A 19,624-nucleotide genomic window follows, 5' to 3' on the forward strand; every position below is an offset into this window, starting at 1 on the left:
TCTTAGAGTCCAAAACTGGAAATAACCCCCAGTATCCATCAGCAGGGGAATGGATAAATAAATCATGGTATATTTACATAATAGTACATAGCAAAGAAGAGAGGAATTACTGCGTATACACACACACACGCACACACACACACACACACACACACACGGAAATCATAAACTGTAGCTATATAAGCAAGTTGGAAAAGCAGTTGATGTATTTTATTTATATAAATTTAAGAACATACAAAACTGTTCTCTGCATTCTTTACTCCATAAAAAGACAAAGGGTAAAACTATGAAGAAAAGTAAGGCAATAATGACAAAATTCTGCAGGCCTCAGTGGAGAGATGGTGGGCAAAGAAATCTGGGAGGGTCATACAGTGGAGCTACAGAGGTGAGAGTCATGTTCTGTAATGCGCTGGTGGGTACCTGGGGTTTTGTTTATTGTTGCTGTTTAAACTCTACATATATTTTATAAGTATATCTACTAAACATTTAATTAAAAAAACATAAAAGCAAAGGGAAAAAACAGTCTTAATCTTGCAAATTGAGATGCTGTGCACCCAGGCCTATTTAGACCAGTGACCAGGGCATACCATATGATAAGCACAAGTCCACGAAATTTGCCTCCTGTCCCCTCTTTCTGAAACCTTCGAACCACTTTTTTTTTTTTTTTTTTGCGTTATGTGGGCCTCTCACTGTTGTGGCCTCTCCCGTCGCAGAGCACAGGCTCCGGACGCGCAGGTTCAGTGGCCATGGCTCACGGGCCCAGCTGCTCCGCGGCATGTAGGATCTTCCCGGACCGGGGCACGAACCCGCGTCCCCTGCATCGGCAGGCAGACTCTCAACGACTGCGCCACCAGGGAAGCCCTCGAACCACTTTTTGACTTCTTTTTCCAAAGAGAGGAATGCTTACATGTCCACCTTGGTTAAATGACACTCATTTAGTCACTGGAATGTAGGAAGATAAGCAACAAGAAGGTGAAGAGGCTTTTACAGCACAGGAAGAAGAGTTCAGTAAAATATATTGAAATCAGCTTGGGTACCCGTGGCATTAAACTTTTAAAAAATTTTGACACAAAACACTTTTCCTGTAATCAGGACTTGAAGCTATAGCAATGAGAGGGGTCTGTGTATGTGTGCTGGGGTGGGGAAATAAAGGTGCCCCTGAAATGATACTATGTTTACTCAGTTGGAATTGATTGAAACCAATTTTGTCCTTTAGAATGACTTTGGAATGGGTTGATAAAGGGAAGGTCCAGATCTTGCACTGTCAGTGGCCTTCTCACAATTTTCCTTGGTATTTAATGACTTCTCATATGGCACCTTAACTAAGCTGACATTCTGGAATGTATCCCTCTCTGTTCCTTACGTTTTTCTTCTACTGGGATAAAGTTTATGGTCTTAAAGAAGGACATTAGATTGCACCCTCTTCTAGATGAGATAAATTCATTTACCATTAACTTATTGAGCACATTTTTTTTTTTTTTTTGCGGTATGCAGGCCTCTCACTGTTGTGGCCTCTCCCGTTGCAGAGCACAGGCTCCGGACGCACAGGCTCAGCGCCCATGGCTCGCGGGCCCAGCCGCTCCGCGGCATGTGGGATCTTCCTGGACCGGGGCACGAACCCGTGTCCCCTGCATCGGCAGGCGGACTCTCAACCACTGTGCCACCAGGGAAGCCCCCTGAGCACATTTTTTAAAGTATTCTTCAAGATCATGATTTTAATGATTATATAGTATTCTGTTGGATTTATGAACCATAATTTATTTAGCTCATCACCCATTATCAGACACTTGAGCCTTAAAACCACTTCTTAGGACTGCTGTAAAGAATGTAAACCCTCTGGGCTTCCCTGGTGGCGCAGTGGTTGAGAGTCCGCCTGCCGATGCAGGGGACACGTGTTCGTGCCCTGGTCCAGGAAGATCCCACATGCCGCGGAGCGGCTGGGCCCGTGAGCCATGGCCGCTGAGCCTGCGCGTCCGGAGCCTGTGCTCCGCAACGGGAGAGGCCACAACAGTGAGAGACCCGCGTACTGCAAAAAAAAAAAAAAAAAAAAAAAAAGTAAGCCCCTCACAAGTGGGGAAGGAATTGTTTTTATTTTTTACCTATTTATTAAAAAAATTATTTATTTGGCTGCACCGGGTCTTAGTTGCGGCATGCGGGATCTGGTTCCCTGACCAGGGATCAAACCCGGGCCCCCTGCATTGGGAGCACGGAATTTTAGCCACTGGACCACCAGGGAAGTCCCAGGAATTGTTTTTAGAAGGCAGTTTATGCAGCCGTCTATCTGGCACCTCTTACCTGCTTGTCTAAATAAACATCTTAAACTTGGAATGTCCAAAACTGAATATCTGATATATCCTCTTGAATTCTTGCTCCCCTGCATTCTCCCTCAACTCAGTTAAAGGCAACTCTACCTTTGTAGTTGCTCAGGGCAAAAATCGTAAAACATCCTTGACTCTCTCTCTTATCCTCTATCCATCATAAAGCCCTGTAGGCTCTGCCTTAGAGTATACCCAGAATCTTACTTTCCACCTCCTTTACTGCCACCACCTACAGTAGCCTCCTTACAAGTCTCCTTGCTTCAGCCCTTGCCCTCTAGTAATCTGTTCGCCATCCTTTTACAATGGAAGTCAGATTACTTTTTTGCTCTAAACTCTCAGATGGTTCCCATTTCACTCAGAACAAAAGCTGAAGTCTGTGCAGGGACCTCCCTTCTCCCTTTGCCAAACCTCTGTAGCCTCCTTGGTCTTTCCCTTAGTAATGCAGTGGGTAAATATTCCCAAGTCTAAAGTAGTCTTCAGGAACATGATTTTAGTGGCTGTATGGTAGTTATGAATCATACATTATTTAGCTCATCCTCTGTTATCAAATACTTGAGCCTTAGCCTCTCCATTTATTAAATGGAGATGTTGCTAATGCCTACCCAGCTCTCTATTCCTAGGTTGTTGTGAGGATCAAATGGAATTGGGTGTCCGCGTAGGATGGTATTTGAAAGTTATTTGTGAAATTGTTTTTTGTGGTTAGTTTTGGTACCTAAATCATTATTTTCAATGGGAATATAAATGTATAGGCAGAAACAGTTGAACCTGTCACTAAAGGAGGGGGCCTTTGGTATTGTGTGTTTGGAACTGCTTTTTATTATAGTGTATAATTCAAACTTCTTCAATTACCTAAATAAGTTGTTTTCACATCTGGATTCTGAAACGGCCAAGAGAGAAGACTGAAAAAAATCTTGTAGGAAACCTGCTGCTTTGCATCTTACTGTTTTAGTCTTTTGAGGTTGCCTTGATTAAATCCAGACTGTACTTCATGTGGCCTTTATATGTACATTTGTTGCTTTTTTCAAAGGGGAAAGCAACCATGCCCAGTTTTGTTTGTTTGTTTGTTTGTTTTAAATGCCTTCTTTGCAATTCTCAAGGGTTGTTTTGGAGTTCATTTTTGAAAGTCTGTGCCAACAACACAGTGCTGATAGCTTTTGGTAGTTGCCCAGTGAAGTGTGAAGCACTTGCAGTGGGAGCTCACAAAGTCTGGAGTGTGGTTAGAGAGACCGCGAGAGGGGCTACTCGTGCCGATTTTATAGTAGGCGAAGTTGGTGTTCACAGACTTAATTTTTTGTAGTATATCAACAATGTGCTTATTTTATGAACAAACATTTCTAGTGGGCTAAAAACTGTTCTTGGTTGTACTGTTTAGGGATGAGTGCTTTGTTCATATAGGTGGTAAGAATAAGAAATATGAAATTAGGTTTTTGAGGGCATATGTGGGAAATTAGATTTTTGTTAACTCAGCAAAAATAGGCTGGGAGGCCACCAGGGGCTCAGAGTGTTTTTAGTTTCATCTTAGAGATAAGTAATCAAAGCAGTGTGATGACCATTATGAAGGTATTAGGAGAGGTATCTAAATAACTGAGGGGTAGGGCCAGGAAAGGTGGGGAATGTCTGGGAAGCCTCTTTTGTTTTGGCAGAACAGAAAACTGTACTGCCAGAATTAGCAGAAGCTACGTAAAGAGGAAATGATTTAACTACAATTACTGTTTCCCTGTGACATTGTTCTGGTCTGATACTAGAGTTCCTTTTGTAACTGTGAATAAAATTGAGAAGGCAGAATGGGTGAAGGGGAAAACAAAATCAGCTTTTACTTTTTAAAGTAAATTGCCTTTTAGTTGGGGGAAAACCACTGCGATTAGTAGGTAACGACAAGACAACAATAATAAACACTTAAGCTATGCCAGCCATAATTAGACGCTTACAGACTTTAACTCATGTAATCCTCACAACAGTCCTATGGCAGATACTCTTATTTTCCCCATTTCACAGATGAGGGCATAAATACTGGCTAACTTGCCTGGGGTCACACATCTAGGATTGAGAGAACTAGAAAATGAACTGGTGCTGTCTGGCTCCAGAGCCCTCATTCTTTTTTTTGTATCTGCCAATCCCAAACTCCTCATTTATCCCTCCCCCACACCTTTTCCACTTTGGTAACCATAAGTTTGTTTGCCATGTCTGTGAATCTGTTTTGTAAATAAGTACATTTGTGTCGTATTTTAGATTCCACATATAAGTGATATCATATGGTATTTGTCTTTCTCTTTCTGGCTTCACTTAGAATGATATCTCTAGGTCCATCCATGTTGCAGCAAATGGCATTCTTTCTTTTTTTTTTTTATGGCTGAGTAGCCTTCCATTGTGTGTGTGTGTGTGTGTGTGTGTGTGTATACATACCACATCTTTTATCCATTCATCTGTTGATGGACACTTAGGTTGCTTCCATGTCTTGGCTGTTGTAAATAGTGCTGCTATGAACATAGGGATGCATGTATCTTTCTGAATTAGAGTTTTCTCCAGATAATGCCCAGGAGTGGGATTGCTAGATCATATGGCAACTATATTTTTAGTTTTCAAAGGAACTTCCATACTGTTTTCCACAGTGGCTGTACCAATTTACATTCCCACCAACGATGTACGAGGGTTCCCTTTTCTCCACACCCTCTCCAGCATTTACTATTTGTAGACTTTTTAATGATGGATGATCTGACTGGTGTGAGGTGATACCTCATTATAGTTTTGAGTTGCATTTCTCTAATAGTGATATTGAACATCTTTTCATGTGCCTTTTGGCCATCTGTATGTCTTTGGAGAAATGTCTATTTAGGTCTTCTGCCCATTTTTGGATTGGGTTGTTTGTTTTTTTGTTATTGAGTTGTATGAGCTATTTGTATATTTTGGAAATTAATCCCTTGTCGGTTGCATCGTTTGCAAATATTTTCTCCCAGTCTATAGGTTGTCTTTTCGTTTTGTTTATGGTTTCCTTTGCTGTGCAAAAACTTTTACGTTTGATTAGGTCCCATTTGTTTATTTTTGCTTTTGTTTCTATTGCCTTGGGAGACTGACCTAAGGAAACATTGCTATGATTTATGTCAGAGAATGTTTTGCCTATGATCTCTTCTAGGAGTTTTATGGTGTCCTATCTTATATTTAAGTCTTTAAACATTTTTGAGTTTATTTTTGTGTATGGTGTGCGCGTATGTTCTAACTTCATTGATTTACATGCGGCTGTCCGGCTTTCCCAGCACCACTTGCCGAAGAGACTGTCTTTTCTCCATTGTATATTCTTGCCTCCTCTGTCGAAGATTAATTGACCATAGGTGTGTGGGTTTATTTCTGGGCTCTGTATTGTGTTCCATTGATCAATGTGTCTGTTTTGGTCAGAGCTCTGACTCTTAATCTCTGACCTGTATATATTGCTTCTCAAAATATTAAGTTTTACTGTTCCGTGTAATAAGACTGAACGCCTGTGTCTATTTAGAATTTAACTGTTAGGTTAAAATTTATCTTGATGTCCTTTTTTGATCCAGGGAAATTATTAATAAAAAGGGCATTATTATTAGTTGAGACATCTTTGTACCACTTAACTTAAAGAAAAGCTGGACCTTCCCTGTCATCTCCCTTCAGAATCATTCAAAATTTGCTTAGGAAGAGCAGAATTGTTAATTGAGAGTTTGTTTAACGTTTATTATAGCTAGCATATTTATTTTATACTCACTTGATGACAGTGTGACACTACAGAGTTGGTAGATTTTTTTCTTCTTTTCTTCCATTTGAATGTTCAATACTCTGGGATTGAGTATATAGTTGACCCTTGAACATCAAGGCGGTTAGGAATGCCGACCCTCTGCACAGTTTAAAATCCACCTATAATCTATAATCGACCCTTGGTATCTGCGGTTCTGCATCCATGGATTCAACTAGCCCTAGATCGTGTAGTACTGTACTATTCACTTTTGAAAAAATCCACATATAAGTGGACCCACACAGTTCAAACCTATGTTGTTCAAGGGTCAGTTGTATAGTGAATGCATATAGTACATTTATCCTGTTTTATAAGATTTAGAATCTAATTTTGTTATTTTAAAAGATCAAGAAATTTTATGATTGTAGGTCTTTTGCTCAAATCTACTTTATGACAATATGCTTTATGCCATTTTAATATATTTTCGGCAATATATTATTCTAAGTAGGGGAGAGGATGCTTCTGGGGCTTGGCTTTATGGTTTTGGAATATAAATGGTATATAAAATAATCGTGTGCCATTTTTCTTAAATTTGGATATAGTAGAAAGTTTCTGAAGAGGAAGTTTGTGCCGAAGATATCACTGGTATTTTTAACAAGCTTAAAACATGCCATCAGAGAAAAGTTAATATAAAGTTACACTGTTGCCACGATGATATGTTAATTGTAGTTGCAGGCAAAATCTTAATAGTTTGCCAACAACAGTGTAATTGCTGCATAGAGACTTTGAGATATTAGATAAACAAATTTATTCTGGAGAATAAAAGGGCTTTTAAGTACAAATCTTGTTTTGACTGCCTTGTTTTCTAGGAGTTAGTAATTAAAACATTATTTCTGCATCTTGATGCTGGAGTAACAAAGTTGTAAAGAAGGCCAGGAAAAAGGGGGATAAAGTTGGGGGACTTCGCAGACTTTGTAAGGCTAATTTTGACTTGAAGGCACTCTAAGAAAGAGAAGATGGTCTTGCGGTTCATCAGTAAACTAAAGCCTATGGAACATTTTATGGGGAGTCATTTTAAAGGCATTCCATTGATCTTGAATAAGGGTCTTCAAGCCTTTACGTGAAAGGTGCTGTCCTGTTCTTCATTCTTCTCCGGCTCTCCTAAGGTAAGGAATGTCAGCTACAGCATAAAGAATAAAAAGTCTGAAGGCACAAGGGGAAAGGTGTGCAAGGTGCAGGGAGAGGATAAACTCAAGGTCCTCTCCCCTGTGGACCTGGGAAAAGATACAATCAGATCTTCAGTTCTGAGGCTGCCTTTCTGATTTATGAAGGGAGAGTTAAGAAAACAGCCTGGAAACCAGATGAGATCTGGATGGTGATGGGAACCAAGGCCCAGAGGTGAGGATGAGCCAGAGTGAGTTATGGGGAAGTCAAGTGATAGCCTGACAAAGACTCTTCCTCTTGGGAGTCCAGAAGGTGGTTATGATAGTAGCTAACATAGCTTGATTTCCTTTGTCTCTTGGCTCTCAGGACCCCATGCTCTCCTGATTGCCTTCCTTCCTCCCAGGCCATTCTCTGTTCTTCCTTTCCTCCTGTGTTAAAAGTACACCAGGACCTTGTCTCTCCTCTTTGATCTCTTTTCTGTCTATAGGGAAGACACACTCCTAAGTGATTTCATCTAGGCTCAAGGCTTTAAATGTCATTGAGGTGACAATGACTCCCAAATTCATTTCTCCAGCCTGCACCCCTTTGTACAACTCCACACTTGTCTACCCGGCTGCTAATTTAACTCTACTTAAAGGCCTAAGAAGTATCTCAAACTCAGCGTGTCTTCAACAGAACTGATTTCCCCTCCTTGCCCAACTAAAGTGGCTCTTCATTCATTCTTACCCATTCTTTAGTTTCTCAGACCAAAAATATTGGGGTCACTCTTCTTTTTCTTACAGGCCACCTGTAATTCATCAGTAAGTCAGTCTTGTTGTCTCTGCTTTCACAGTCTCTCCTAAATCTGGTTACTTTTTATCGTTTCTACTCTAGTCCAAGAACACTCCAGTAGCTTCCTATCTTTCTGTTTCTGCTTTTGTTCCTATGTAGTAGCCAGAGTCATATTCTAGAAATGTAAATCAGATTATGTCAGCTTGTGCTTCAAGTCCTTTGTTGGCTTCCTATCACTTTTAGAATATAACTAAAAACCCTCACCTTGGCCACAGGCCCCAGAGAATTTGGCCTCTGGCTAGCCCTCTGACTTCACATGCCATTATAGTTTACTCCTTTGGCAACACTGGTGGTCTTGCCGGGCCCTAAATGTCATGCTGGTCCCTGCTCAGATGTGGCAGCCTGCCCACTCTTATCTAAAAGAGTCACTCCTGCTACCTCCATTGTCACCGTTATATCTCCTAAGTCTTCTTTATTTTTCTTCCAGGTTGTACTATCTCTATTAGTTAATTATCTGACTTCCTGATTAGAATGTAAGCTCCTTCAAGGCAGGGACTGTTTTTTCACTAGATACCTTCAGGCCTGGGGCATGGTAGGCACCCAAGTATTTGCTAAATGAAAGAATATTTTGAATATTTACTTTGTGCTAGGTCCTGAGCTAAAACTCTTGACATCGATTAGTGATTAATCCTCCTAACAAGTTCTATAAAGGTAGGCACTATTATTGTTGTACCCATTTTACAGATAAGAAAACTGAGGCTTACTGATTGTTATGTGCTGAGTTTATAGATGGACCCTAGGATAATATTGGATACTTAGGGTGGAGTTAGATCAAAGCCTCTACAGTATTCTATTTTCTTCACTGCTAAAATATTTAATAATGTCTTCTAGAAATATTTTCTAGATCAACTCAGGTTTTGATCATTGAATATTGGGTCAAATTGTAAGACAAAATTCAGTTTTGGATCGAGAAACACAATGCTTTTGATATAGGAATGGACCTTTCTTTCTCCTGGCCCCGACAAATGCCACAGACTTGAAACTCATGGATTTCTGATGCCAGATGCAGTTCTCACGGGAGGCATTATGTAAATGGCAAAGATGTTCTGCAGTAGTGGTTGTGTTCTGTGTAATTGGTCTCCACACTTCCATTCATGCTTTCCTCCAATCCAGTCTCCATGCTTTAGTCCATCCATCACTGTAGTCAAGCCACTCCAGTGGCTTCTCACTGCTCAGGGGTTCACCAACTCCTTGAGGTCTGTCCACGACCCTGAGATTTAGTGCTTTTCTACCCTTTGCTGCTCACTGCATTTGAGCTACACCTGTCAAACCAGTGCCTGGGTTTCACGTCCTTCTTTTTGCCCCAGGGCTTCCTAATGCAGTTCCCTGGCCTGGGATGCACATTGCCCAGTGGGCTCTGGCCTTGGAGCCAGATGGTCCAAATTTCAGTTCAGGCTCTGGCCTTGGACGGCTCTGGCCTTGGACAACTCAGGCGCTCCAAGTGTAAAATGGAGATGATGCAACGTGAGGTTATTTTGTGGATTAAATGAGTGTGTACATGTAATGCTTTAGCACAGTGCTTGGAACATAGTAAGCATTCAGTAGGTGTTGGCTGATATTATTGTCACTCGGCTTTCCTTAGCTATCTCCTACTTATCCTTCAGCTCCCCCTTCTCTTTCACCAAATCAGAGTTTACTGACTAAAAAATTGCCTCTTTTATATATGTTTCCTTTTATATGTTTCTGTTTATATGTTCTTATAGGACCCCATGCTTATCTAGCATGGATCTTACCATAATTTGAAAGCATGTATTTATTTTGTGTGATTATATGTCTGTCTCCTCCATTGACTCTGAGCTCTAGAAGGGTGGAAATAACTCTTTTGCTTGCCATTGTATCCCTAACCCAGTGCCTGGTACATAGTTTGTGCTTAATAAATGTGCTCAGTAAATGTGCCCAGTGAATAAAGGGCTCTTAACTTTTCCTTTCTTAAAATAGGATCTTGGGATCTTTTGTGATAACCCTTCCTTTGAGAAAGAGTAATGTCAGCGTGGAAACTAGCATTATTTCAGACTTGGGAGCTCATTGAGTACAAGTACACAGGGCAAAGGGGCAGGGACTACTGGAAGATAGGCAGAAAGATCAGGAACATGGACTTGTCCGGATGGATGTTGTTGTAACATCTGGGCTTTGAGTGATGCACCATCCTGGTTGTAGCTGTGATATTCAACAGTGATTCAACCAGTTCCTGTATAATCCCTGCTCTGTGCTGGGCATTGAGCCAGGTGCTGAGCACCTCACCCTTCTAATTGAATGTATGTTTCAGGGGAACTACTTGGAAAGATGAATGCTGAGAACATTAGCATCTATTTACGTCTTTTGGTGTTTTTACCATATGGCAGTGCCTCTTGGGTGTGTGTCTTGTGTGTGAGGTCAAGAATTTGTTTCCTACCTACACAAGAATCGTTATGCGAGGCAAGCTTGTCATATCTGGGACACTGGAGAAAATTTTGCAGCAACAGATTTTAATGTGGTAAGATACCTCCGTCTGCCATGAGATTCCATATTTCCTGTGAAATGCAGAGTGTAAAAGACAATTGTAAAGACCTGGGGAAGAAGAGGGATTTCTAGTACCTATTCCACTCTTCTGCCCCCAATGTACTTTCCTTTATCCTTGCCCTTCCTGCTGACCTCCATCAGCACATCTTCTTTTGCCTGTACTATTTAAAACCTGGTAATCTTTCCTCTTGTTCCCTGTTTACCTATTACTGCTGTTTCCTAGAAGTTGTATTTCTGTTCTCTAGACTGGAATTTAGGTACCTCCTTTCCCGGAGGTTAATGATTCTTGCCAGAAGCTGAATTAGTTGGTTGCTCAGGGAGAAAAGACTCAGTAAGCAAGTGGTATTGAGAGAGCTACATTCCAGTTCACAAATAAGTGTCACCTACTTATGAAGTCAGTACCGTGAGTGATATAGAAAGAGGGGTCATGGTTTCCAGCCACAAAGAAGGGGCAGTCTGTAAGGAAAGATGAAACTAACATATTCATTAGTTTTTCGGGTATATATTGAGTATCTACTGTATGTCAGGCACTGTCCTGGGAGCTAGGGGATAGAACCGTGAATGAAACAGTAGTTCTGGTCTCATGGAACTTACATTCTAGTGACTCATATAATAAGTCAGGTGGTCATGAGAGCAATGAAGAAAAATAAGGCAGGGTAAGAGGATGGAGAGTGAAGTGAATGCTGATTTAAATTAAATGGTCAGAAAAGGGCTGTCTGATAAGGTGATGTTTGAATAGAGAACTGTATGAAATTAAGGAGTGGGCGAGTCAGATACCTGGGAGAAAGCATTCCCAGCAGAGCAGTAAGTACAAAGACCCTGAAATGAGAATGTGTCTTCAGTAAGAAGGCCAGTGGGATCAGAGTAAAGATTGAACCTTTGGAGAGGAGGTCACAGAGGGAGTGGAGTTTTGTTCAGTGTATTATCGGAAGGTTCACTGGAGGTTTGCCGTGGAGGTGATCCGGATTACGTCTGAGAAGGGTCATTATCTACAATGTGGAGATGAGACTTTTCAGGGGCTCAGGGGAAAAGTGGGGAGCCCAGTTAGTAGGTATTGCAGTCGTCCAGGCGAGAGAGATGGTGAGTTGACCAGGGTGGTACTGATGGTGGTGGTGAGAAGTCATGGGATTCTGGATACATTTTGAAAGTAGAACTGACAATGTAGATCAGATGTGGAGAATTGCTGGTGGAGGTGGGTCCAGATGTGGAGTATACTGTGTGTCCAGAGAAATCTTGATAGAAGAAGAGGCCTCAGGTGCAGAAGGAGTTTAAAAGAGGTCTTGAAAAGTGGCATGAAATGATGATTTTTATAGGAAATAAAGCACTGTGAAGTATACAGCACTTAAAATAGAGTTATGTTCTGGCTAGTCCTCAAAGATATGCCAGGAGTCCATTCCTTGAAGAAAAAGTGTTGATTTGTCTGAGACAAACTCTGTCCACTGATAACACTTGACCCTGGGAGGCATAAATGTTTGTAATAGCTTTTACATTGGTGAAAATATGGTTTATATGTTGAACATATTCATTAATTACTAGAATTCCATTCATATGTGCATGCTTTCTGGGAGACAAATTAGAAGTCCTGCACACTGTGTTTTAGCTCAGTTGACTTTGATACAAGAATCACTATGTTAAATATTGCCCAGTCTTTTCGGTGATAGAATTCTCTCTATATTCTTACTGTGAAAGTTAATAAAATTTACTGGTATTTTATGTATATATTGCATAGGTATATACTGTTTTGGTTTTTCCTTTTAGGTTCCTGAAAATGGTACAAGATTTAATGAAATTAAAATTACACATGACCTGTGGAGCACATTCGTCTGAGTGCCTGTTTGGTGTAGGGCAGTGTAGAGGGTCCGTAAGACATGGTCCATGTACTGAAGGGATTTTTAATGTGGTAGGAGCACCGGAGATTTGATGGCACATCTAAAGGACTCCAACGTAGTATTTTGACTCTTGCCAAGAAGTAGAATTCTTATGCTTTAGCTTATTTTATCAGTGAACTTTCCTTGCTTTGGTTTAAAAACCACGGGATATGGTTATCATACCCACCAAACATTGGGGGAATTTAAAACAAGATAAAATACGTGTTTTTGAAAATTAACATTTGTATAGTGCTTTACTCATTTAATCCTGTGAACGAGGTATTACCTCAGTTTTATTTTTAACTATTTATTTGTTTGGCTGGGTCTTGGTTGCGGCACGCAGGATCTTCATTGCCGCATGCGGGATCTTTTAGTTGCGGCATGCGAGCTCTTAGTTGTGGCATGCGGGATCTAGTTCCCTGACCAGGGATCGAACCTGGGCCCCCTGCATTGGGAGCGCAGAGTCTTAATCACTGGACCACCAGGGAAGTCCCTTACCTCAGTTTTAGAGGGGACACAAAAGTGTAGCAATACCCAAGGTCACAGAAAAATCTAAATCTATATATATCTATATCTATCTATCTATCTATCTATCTGTCTATATATAGATATATATATATATTTTTTGGTTGCGCTGTGTGCCTTGTGGGATCTTAGTTCCCAACCAGGGATTGAACCTGGGTCCTCAGCAGTGAAAGCTCAGAGTCCTAACCACTGGACCATCAGGGAATTCCCTAAATCTAAATATATTTCTTAATTGTTCTTACTGATGCTGGTCCTTTGTTTCCAAATCCTATACCCTTTCTATTACATGTTCTCTCTCCCCCCTCCCCATTTTTATTAATGGTTGGAAACATCCTGTTTCTTAGTTGGGTTAAAGGAAGTGAGATCACAGCTGTTATTCAGAAAGAAAAATCCTTTCGCACATATGAAAATATTAATTCATTGTCCATGCAAGTAATAGTGGAGTTCATGGGCTTCTGATGTGCTCAAGCGCTGTCATTAATATTTTATCCTTATAAGTTTTTTTCCTTTGCAGAGTTTTGGAGTTAAAAAAAATTTTTGCTAGTAAATATTTAAAATAGTCAAGATAATACAATGTATATGTAAATATAAAGAATAATATAAAACAACTCTGTAACTGCCACCCATTCTAACATATAGAAATGACCCATACCTTCTGAGTCTTTCTGCTTACACCTTTCCCCCCCTAAGTCTGGTAACAAGAATATTGAATTTTGCATTTTTCCAAGGTGTCTTTAATATAAATATCTTTCATTTAGGAATGAAAATCTTTTAAATATTGTGGGTAAATTTCATCTTGTTTCACATAACTTATATAAATGGCTCTTTAAAATTATATTTTGATTTACTTATTTATGTTAAAGATATTTTTGTTGCCTGGAGGCAGTTATTTAAAAGGCAATTTGGTATCGTGTATACAGAAGTAGAAATATAATGTTGTACACATGAAAGTTATCTAACGTTATATACCAATGTTACTTCAATAAAAAAGAAAAAAGGTGGTATCTTTCTTATCTTTCTTTGTATATCTAACACTTAATACACAGCAAATGTGCCCCAAAAAAGTTTGTTAAATGAATTCATGCATCCATGTGCTGAGTGGAATGAATAATAGCTGGAAAGAAAAAAATAGATAAAAATAAAAAGCAGCTTGGTTTTGAAGATGGAATTTAGGAAAATTTATTAGTTTCAGAAGTTTCAAAGATCTGGGAGAAGGGTATATTGAGGAAGAGGAAAAGGATTTCGTGTGAATCAAGGAAGTTACTCGCTGGCATAGTTTTTCTTTTCCTTTACTAGAGAAAAGGGAACAAAGGAGTAGGGTCTGAAAACTTGCCCTTTCTTAAATCGTTCTTGGCAGAATTGGTACTACCAGTGAGTAGCTAAAGATTTAATGAAATGCGACTTAAAAGTTTTATGACAGCGGATTTCCTAAAGGTTAGAAAGTGTTTATTTTAACCGTGGTTTCGAGTGATGAAGTCTACTTCAGAGGTCATACCCTATATATTGTTATTGTCCTCATTGCTGAGCCACTGAAACCTGGAATCTGGTTCACGAAGTATGACACTAATTTCTGTTTTCTTGGTAGAGTTTGTGTGTGGTCTTTCATCTTTTAGGAACTATAATTCTCATAGTTCCTAGTTTCAGATGTTGTAAGGAGAGTTCTGAGCAATGCCTGTGATACAGTTTTGGGGGGCAGTGGTCATAAATGTGCATTTACATGCACATATGTATGCACATGCATAGAAATGCCTTACCGTGCTTGCCTTGGTGATCGCCGCATATAGGGAGTATTTAATTGTTGGGTGACTGGGCTCAGGAACTAGACACTCCAAACTCACATCCTGAATCGCCACTAGCTAGCTCTGTAGCCTTGGGTAAGTTACTTAACCTCTTTTTGATGATTTCTTTATAAAATGGGGATAATAAAACATCTGCCGTATTGAGTGGTTGGGAGGATTAAACAGGTTTGTGCACAGAAAGTACTTAGAGCTCAGAGTAAGTGCTCCATGAATGTTGGCTATTATTTAAATCTTGTAGGTAGTGCCTTTTGTTTAGAAGTGCACTTCTTTGCTTAGGCTACCATTTGTGTGTGGGGAGATGTTCTTTCTAGAACCATGTCTCCTTGTCACATGATTATGTGCTGTGTGAGCCTTGTTAATACTCTGTCAGCATTTGAGGTTGGAACATAGGTGTGGCCATACCCCGTGGAATCCAGTGAGAGAGAGCTAAGCACCGTAGCAACTGTTGCTATTTGTATCCTGAGCAACAGCTGCCCGGGGCAGATTTATTTTTTAATCCTGATCTCAGATAGCTTGGGATGTGGCCCTGCCTTAGAGAAGTGGATTGGTTGGTCTGGGCTTTGAGGCGATTTCATGACCACATGTTACAATGATTCTATTCTGTGTGAAATATGAGGTGCTAAAGCTTTGTGTGTGTGAGGGAGGAAGAGAGGCCAAGCCTCAGCATTCAGTCAGTCCCTGAAGTATGTGACTGGGTTAATCACATGAGAAATCACTTTTTAAAAACAATTTTATTTATTTTTTGGCCATGTCGTGTGGCATGCGGGATCTTAGTTCCCCGACCAGGGGTCGAACCCGTGCCCCTGCGGTGGAAGCACGGAGTCCTAACCACTGGACCTCCAGGGAAGTCCCGAGAAATCACTTTTAATATGGACAGTGAGGCTTCATACTTTTCAGTCAAAAGTAATTTTACTGTTTATGACATTCTACAGATGATTTAGAGGTCTGTGTTTCTAGTGTATACATGCACACACATATACACACGTATATACATATATCTAGTAACTTACGTATTAGTTATTATCAATTGTGGATTTCACAAAAACTATCCTTCCTTTTTTTTTTTTTTTGCGGTACGCGGGCCTCTCACTGCTGTGGCCTCTCCCGTTGCGGAGCACAGGCTCTGGACGCGCAGGCTCAGCGGCCATGGCTCACGGGCCCAGCCGCTCCGCAGCATGTGGATCTTCCCGGACCGGGGCACGAACCCGTGTCCCCCGCATCGGCAGGCGGACTTTCACCCACTGCACCACCAGGGAAGCCCCTAAATGCTTTTCTTAAGTAGATGATAGGATCTTTAAAAAGTGTTTGTTTTAAATAGTGGTTGGATTAATTCAGTAATTTTCTAATTTTTATTTCTGATATATTGAAATATTTCAAGCCTTATGAAGCACCTTGAAATAGTAACATGGTCCATTTCCAAATTTTGTCTGCTAACTTACCTAGGATTCAGTCACAAGACATTTACTGAGCACCTACTATGTTCCAAGCTCTGTTGTAAATTCTGGTGGCATCTAGTGAATGTTGTTGGTCTGATTCTTTTCAAATTCTCTATATAGATCCTACCTATTAAAAATGTGTTATTTTTGTTTTTCAATTGCCCAATTCAGATTCAGTAGTATGAATTTACTGATTTGGATGTTTTGAGTTTACAGTATAACATCATGCTGAACTAAAAAACATTTAACTGAGTCACTTATAAAATCAAAACATTTTCATCCTCTAGGTATTATTAACCCAAAGAACCCAAAGGAAGCTCCAAAGTCCTTCAGCTTTGACTACTCCTACTGGTCTCACACCTCGGTGAGTGTACTCATGGTGCAGCGTGGTAGAACAGTGTGGGTTTTAAACCTTTTGAAAGAGCCTGCAGGTCCACAGGGAAAGCAAAGATTACCAACATCTAGGGAAATGAAGAGTAAGACCCTTTGCAGTATCCCCTTACTCATTATAGGATCCCAAATCTTACTGGCTTCTAGGGATTGTTCCTAAACTAGAGTTTGCTTCTGCATCTCTTTGTTACGCATTTTTGTTCTTTTTTTCCTATTTTGTGTTAGAGTAGGAGATGTTTTAAACAATTGCAAAGCCTAATTGCCAAGGGCAGAGCCTGTGAAAGGGGATGGAAAACATTCTTCACTGAAAGCTGTGTTTATTGAGAAATAGCCACACCACCTGGAGCGAATTAAAAGAAATATTTTTGTATGTGGACTTGATCTTTGATCTTTCAGCCCCATTTTCCACTTAAAATTTTCTTGGAGCTCCCTGTGAATGGAAGAGTAATACTTTCAAGGTTATGTAAAATGAAATGTAATCATGTCAGATAATTTCATGTAGATATTTTTATGTATGGCTGGCCTGGATGTCTCTAATAGTGCCTCTGTGTGTGTGCATTTAATGGGAAAAATAAACTATATGTAGGAGGGACTTAAAATATATTTTAGGTGATTATTCTGATTTCAAACACTTTTATTTATTATAGAAGTAATCAAATAAGCATAGGAAACAATATGAATAAAATGCCATTTATTTTCCTTTTAATCCTTACAGCCCGAAGATCCCTGTTTTGCATCTCAAAACCGTGTGTACAATGATATTGGAAAGGAAATGCTCTTACATGCCTTTGAAGGATATAATGTCTGTATTTTTGCCTATGGGCAGACTGGTGCTGGGAAGTCTTATACAATGATGGGTAAACAAGAAGAAAGCCAGGCTGGCATCATTCCACAGGTAAAAAACAAAAAAACAAGAATGAAAAACCTCTGTTCATTATTACTCTTAGTCCTCAATTGCATTAACAATTATTTTTATTAGCAAACATTTATTCAGGGACTATTGTATGCGAGGCACAAAGATAAATCTCTTTCCCTGAGAGGAGCTAACAGTCTGATGGAAAAGACTGATATGTATTCATGTCTGTTTTTAAAGGTGGGAAAGTTGACTTTTTGTAAAGGTTTTGCTGTATATCCAATGCCATGTTACTTTATCTTTTGAACAATGTTATCAGCTTCTTTAAAAAGTGATAGTATGTGTCAGGCTCTGTTCTGAATCCTGGGGACACCTGGTGAGTGTTGTTGGTCTGATTTTTTCCCCCAAGTTCATATATAGATCACCTCTTAAGAATATGTTTTTGTTTTTTGATTGCCTTATTTGATTGCCTTTCCTTTTATCTTGTTAAATTAATTCTATCACTTAAAGCTTGAACAGTCTGAGGTTTTTTTCTTTTTTAAGAGCAGTTAGTCTTTTGATTCTGTATTGTTTGGGAATGGAGAAAAGTCATGACACAGGTACATTTAAGAAGAACTTCTTTTGCTAGTAACAGGAACATGGTTTGCTTTTATTAATGATATTTGGGATTAATTTTAAAGTGTTCTTTTACTATAGGCCTAGTGTGGCCATTGCTGTATTCTGAAAATAAAATATATAAGGGAGCAATATCTACTTTTTTGAATGGATTATTGGATTATAATTTTAAATTCAGCTATATAATTGAAATGCTTATTATTAATAAAGATTAGGACATTTTCAGAAAAAATGAACATACTAGCATGCACGCACACACACACACACACACACACTCAAATATATTTTTTAAAATTTTGGCTGTGCCAGGTCTTAGTTGCGGCACGCAAGGATCTTTAGCTGCAGTACGCGGACTTCTTATTTGCGTAATGCATGCGTATCTAGTTCCCCAATCAGGGATTGAACCCAGGCCCCCTGCATTGGGAGCACGGAGTCTCACCCCCTGGAGCACCAGGGAAGTCCCTATTTTTTTTTTAAAACGTAAAAGGTAATGTCTGTATTAAGACATATATTTGGGAATTGTCCTTCTTTGTGTATAGTAATGGTAATAATTATAATACTAATTAGAGGAAACATTAAATGTAGCACTCATAATGTGCCAAGCACAGGTCTAAGTCTTTGCTTTTACTACTATGTATTAACTTCTTTGACAATAAAATAATTGTATGTAGATATAGCAAGTAATATTAAATAGTCATTCTATTTCCTTTAATTTATTTGTTATTGGAATTCTTGTATAGTTACATATGTATCTCTTTTCTGGTAGAATTTTTGAATATTTTGTTTTAATGTCAAAGCATGAATTTTTAAGAAGACTTATGTTTTAGAAACTGCTACTTAAAATCCATCTTAAATTCTATTTAGACTTCTAGAGATTCATGAACATATAGTTCATTTTTCAAATGTATATTGATTGCCTTAATACTAAATATATAGCAAACGAAAATTCAGTGGATTTTTCTTAATTATTCTTATTCAAAACATCACATATTTTAAATAAATTCAAAGGATAGGGAGAGTGAAATTTTATAATTTTCCTGATCTAGAAAAATTGTTTTCTGTTAGAAATGTCACTGTGTAATGGAACAACCTCTCATAAAAGGGATTGGAATCTTAAGGCAGAGGTAAAGGGGAAAAATTTATAGAGTCAAAATTATTCTCAAAAATACCTTTATTTATTACTCTTTTCAAATAGTGTATATTCTCTCTATGCATATATGTATGAATTTACAATGTATATAGTAACAGAACATATAATACAATTTATGTCATGATAAATAAGTGTGCAAAATACAGTTTAATAGTAGTTTTACTCCTACAATTATAATACTGATAGTTGAGTCACAGTTAATTCTAGTATAATATGAAGAGTTGAATTCACATGAAGTAAAATCAATGACATAACAATAGAAGAGACATAATCCCTTCTCTTCCCCTATATGTGGCTTTCTTTCTAAGGAAACATTATTGAGGTGATACTGTTGAGGGACAATAGGGATTAGATGAGAAGAATGTATTAAAAACTTTCCTTTTATTTCATTCAAAGCATTTACCTTTGATGTTGATGCCATTAATATTTAGAGAAAAAAAGAGAAAGGGGATCTCGCTAATCCCTTTAGCACGCATGGGTAATGT

General features: G+C 39.1%; 1 protein-coding gene across 5 annotated transcripts in view; it reads left to right on the top strand.

Annotated features, from left to right (window-relative positions):
* Positions 1 to 19,624, top strand: part of KIF1B (kinesin family member 1B) — a 148,132-nt gene that overhangs the window by 21,904 nt on the left and 106,604 nt on the right. For all 5 annotated transcript variants that reach the window (XM_079938471.1, XM_079938472.1, XM_079938474.1 and 2 more), the window contains exons 3-4: positions 16,419 to 16,495; positions 17,237 to 17,416. In XM_079938471.1, coding sequence (XP_079794597.1) covers positions 16,419 to 16,495; positions 17,237 to 17,416 — 257 coding nt within the window. The remainder of the gene's footprint in view (positions 1 to 16,418; positions 16,496 to 17,236; positions 17,417 to 19,624) is intronic.

The sequence above is a fragment of the Stenella coeruleoalba genome (assembly GCF_951394435.1).
Source record: "Stenella coeruleoalba genome assembly, chromosome: 1".
NCBI lineage: Eukaryota > Metazoa > Chordata > Mammalia > Artiodactyla > Delphinidae > Stenella > Stenella coeruleoalba.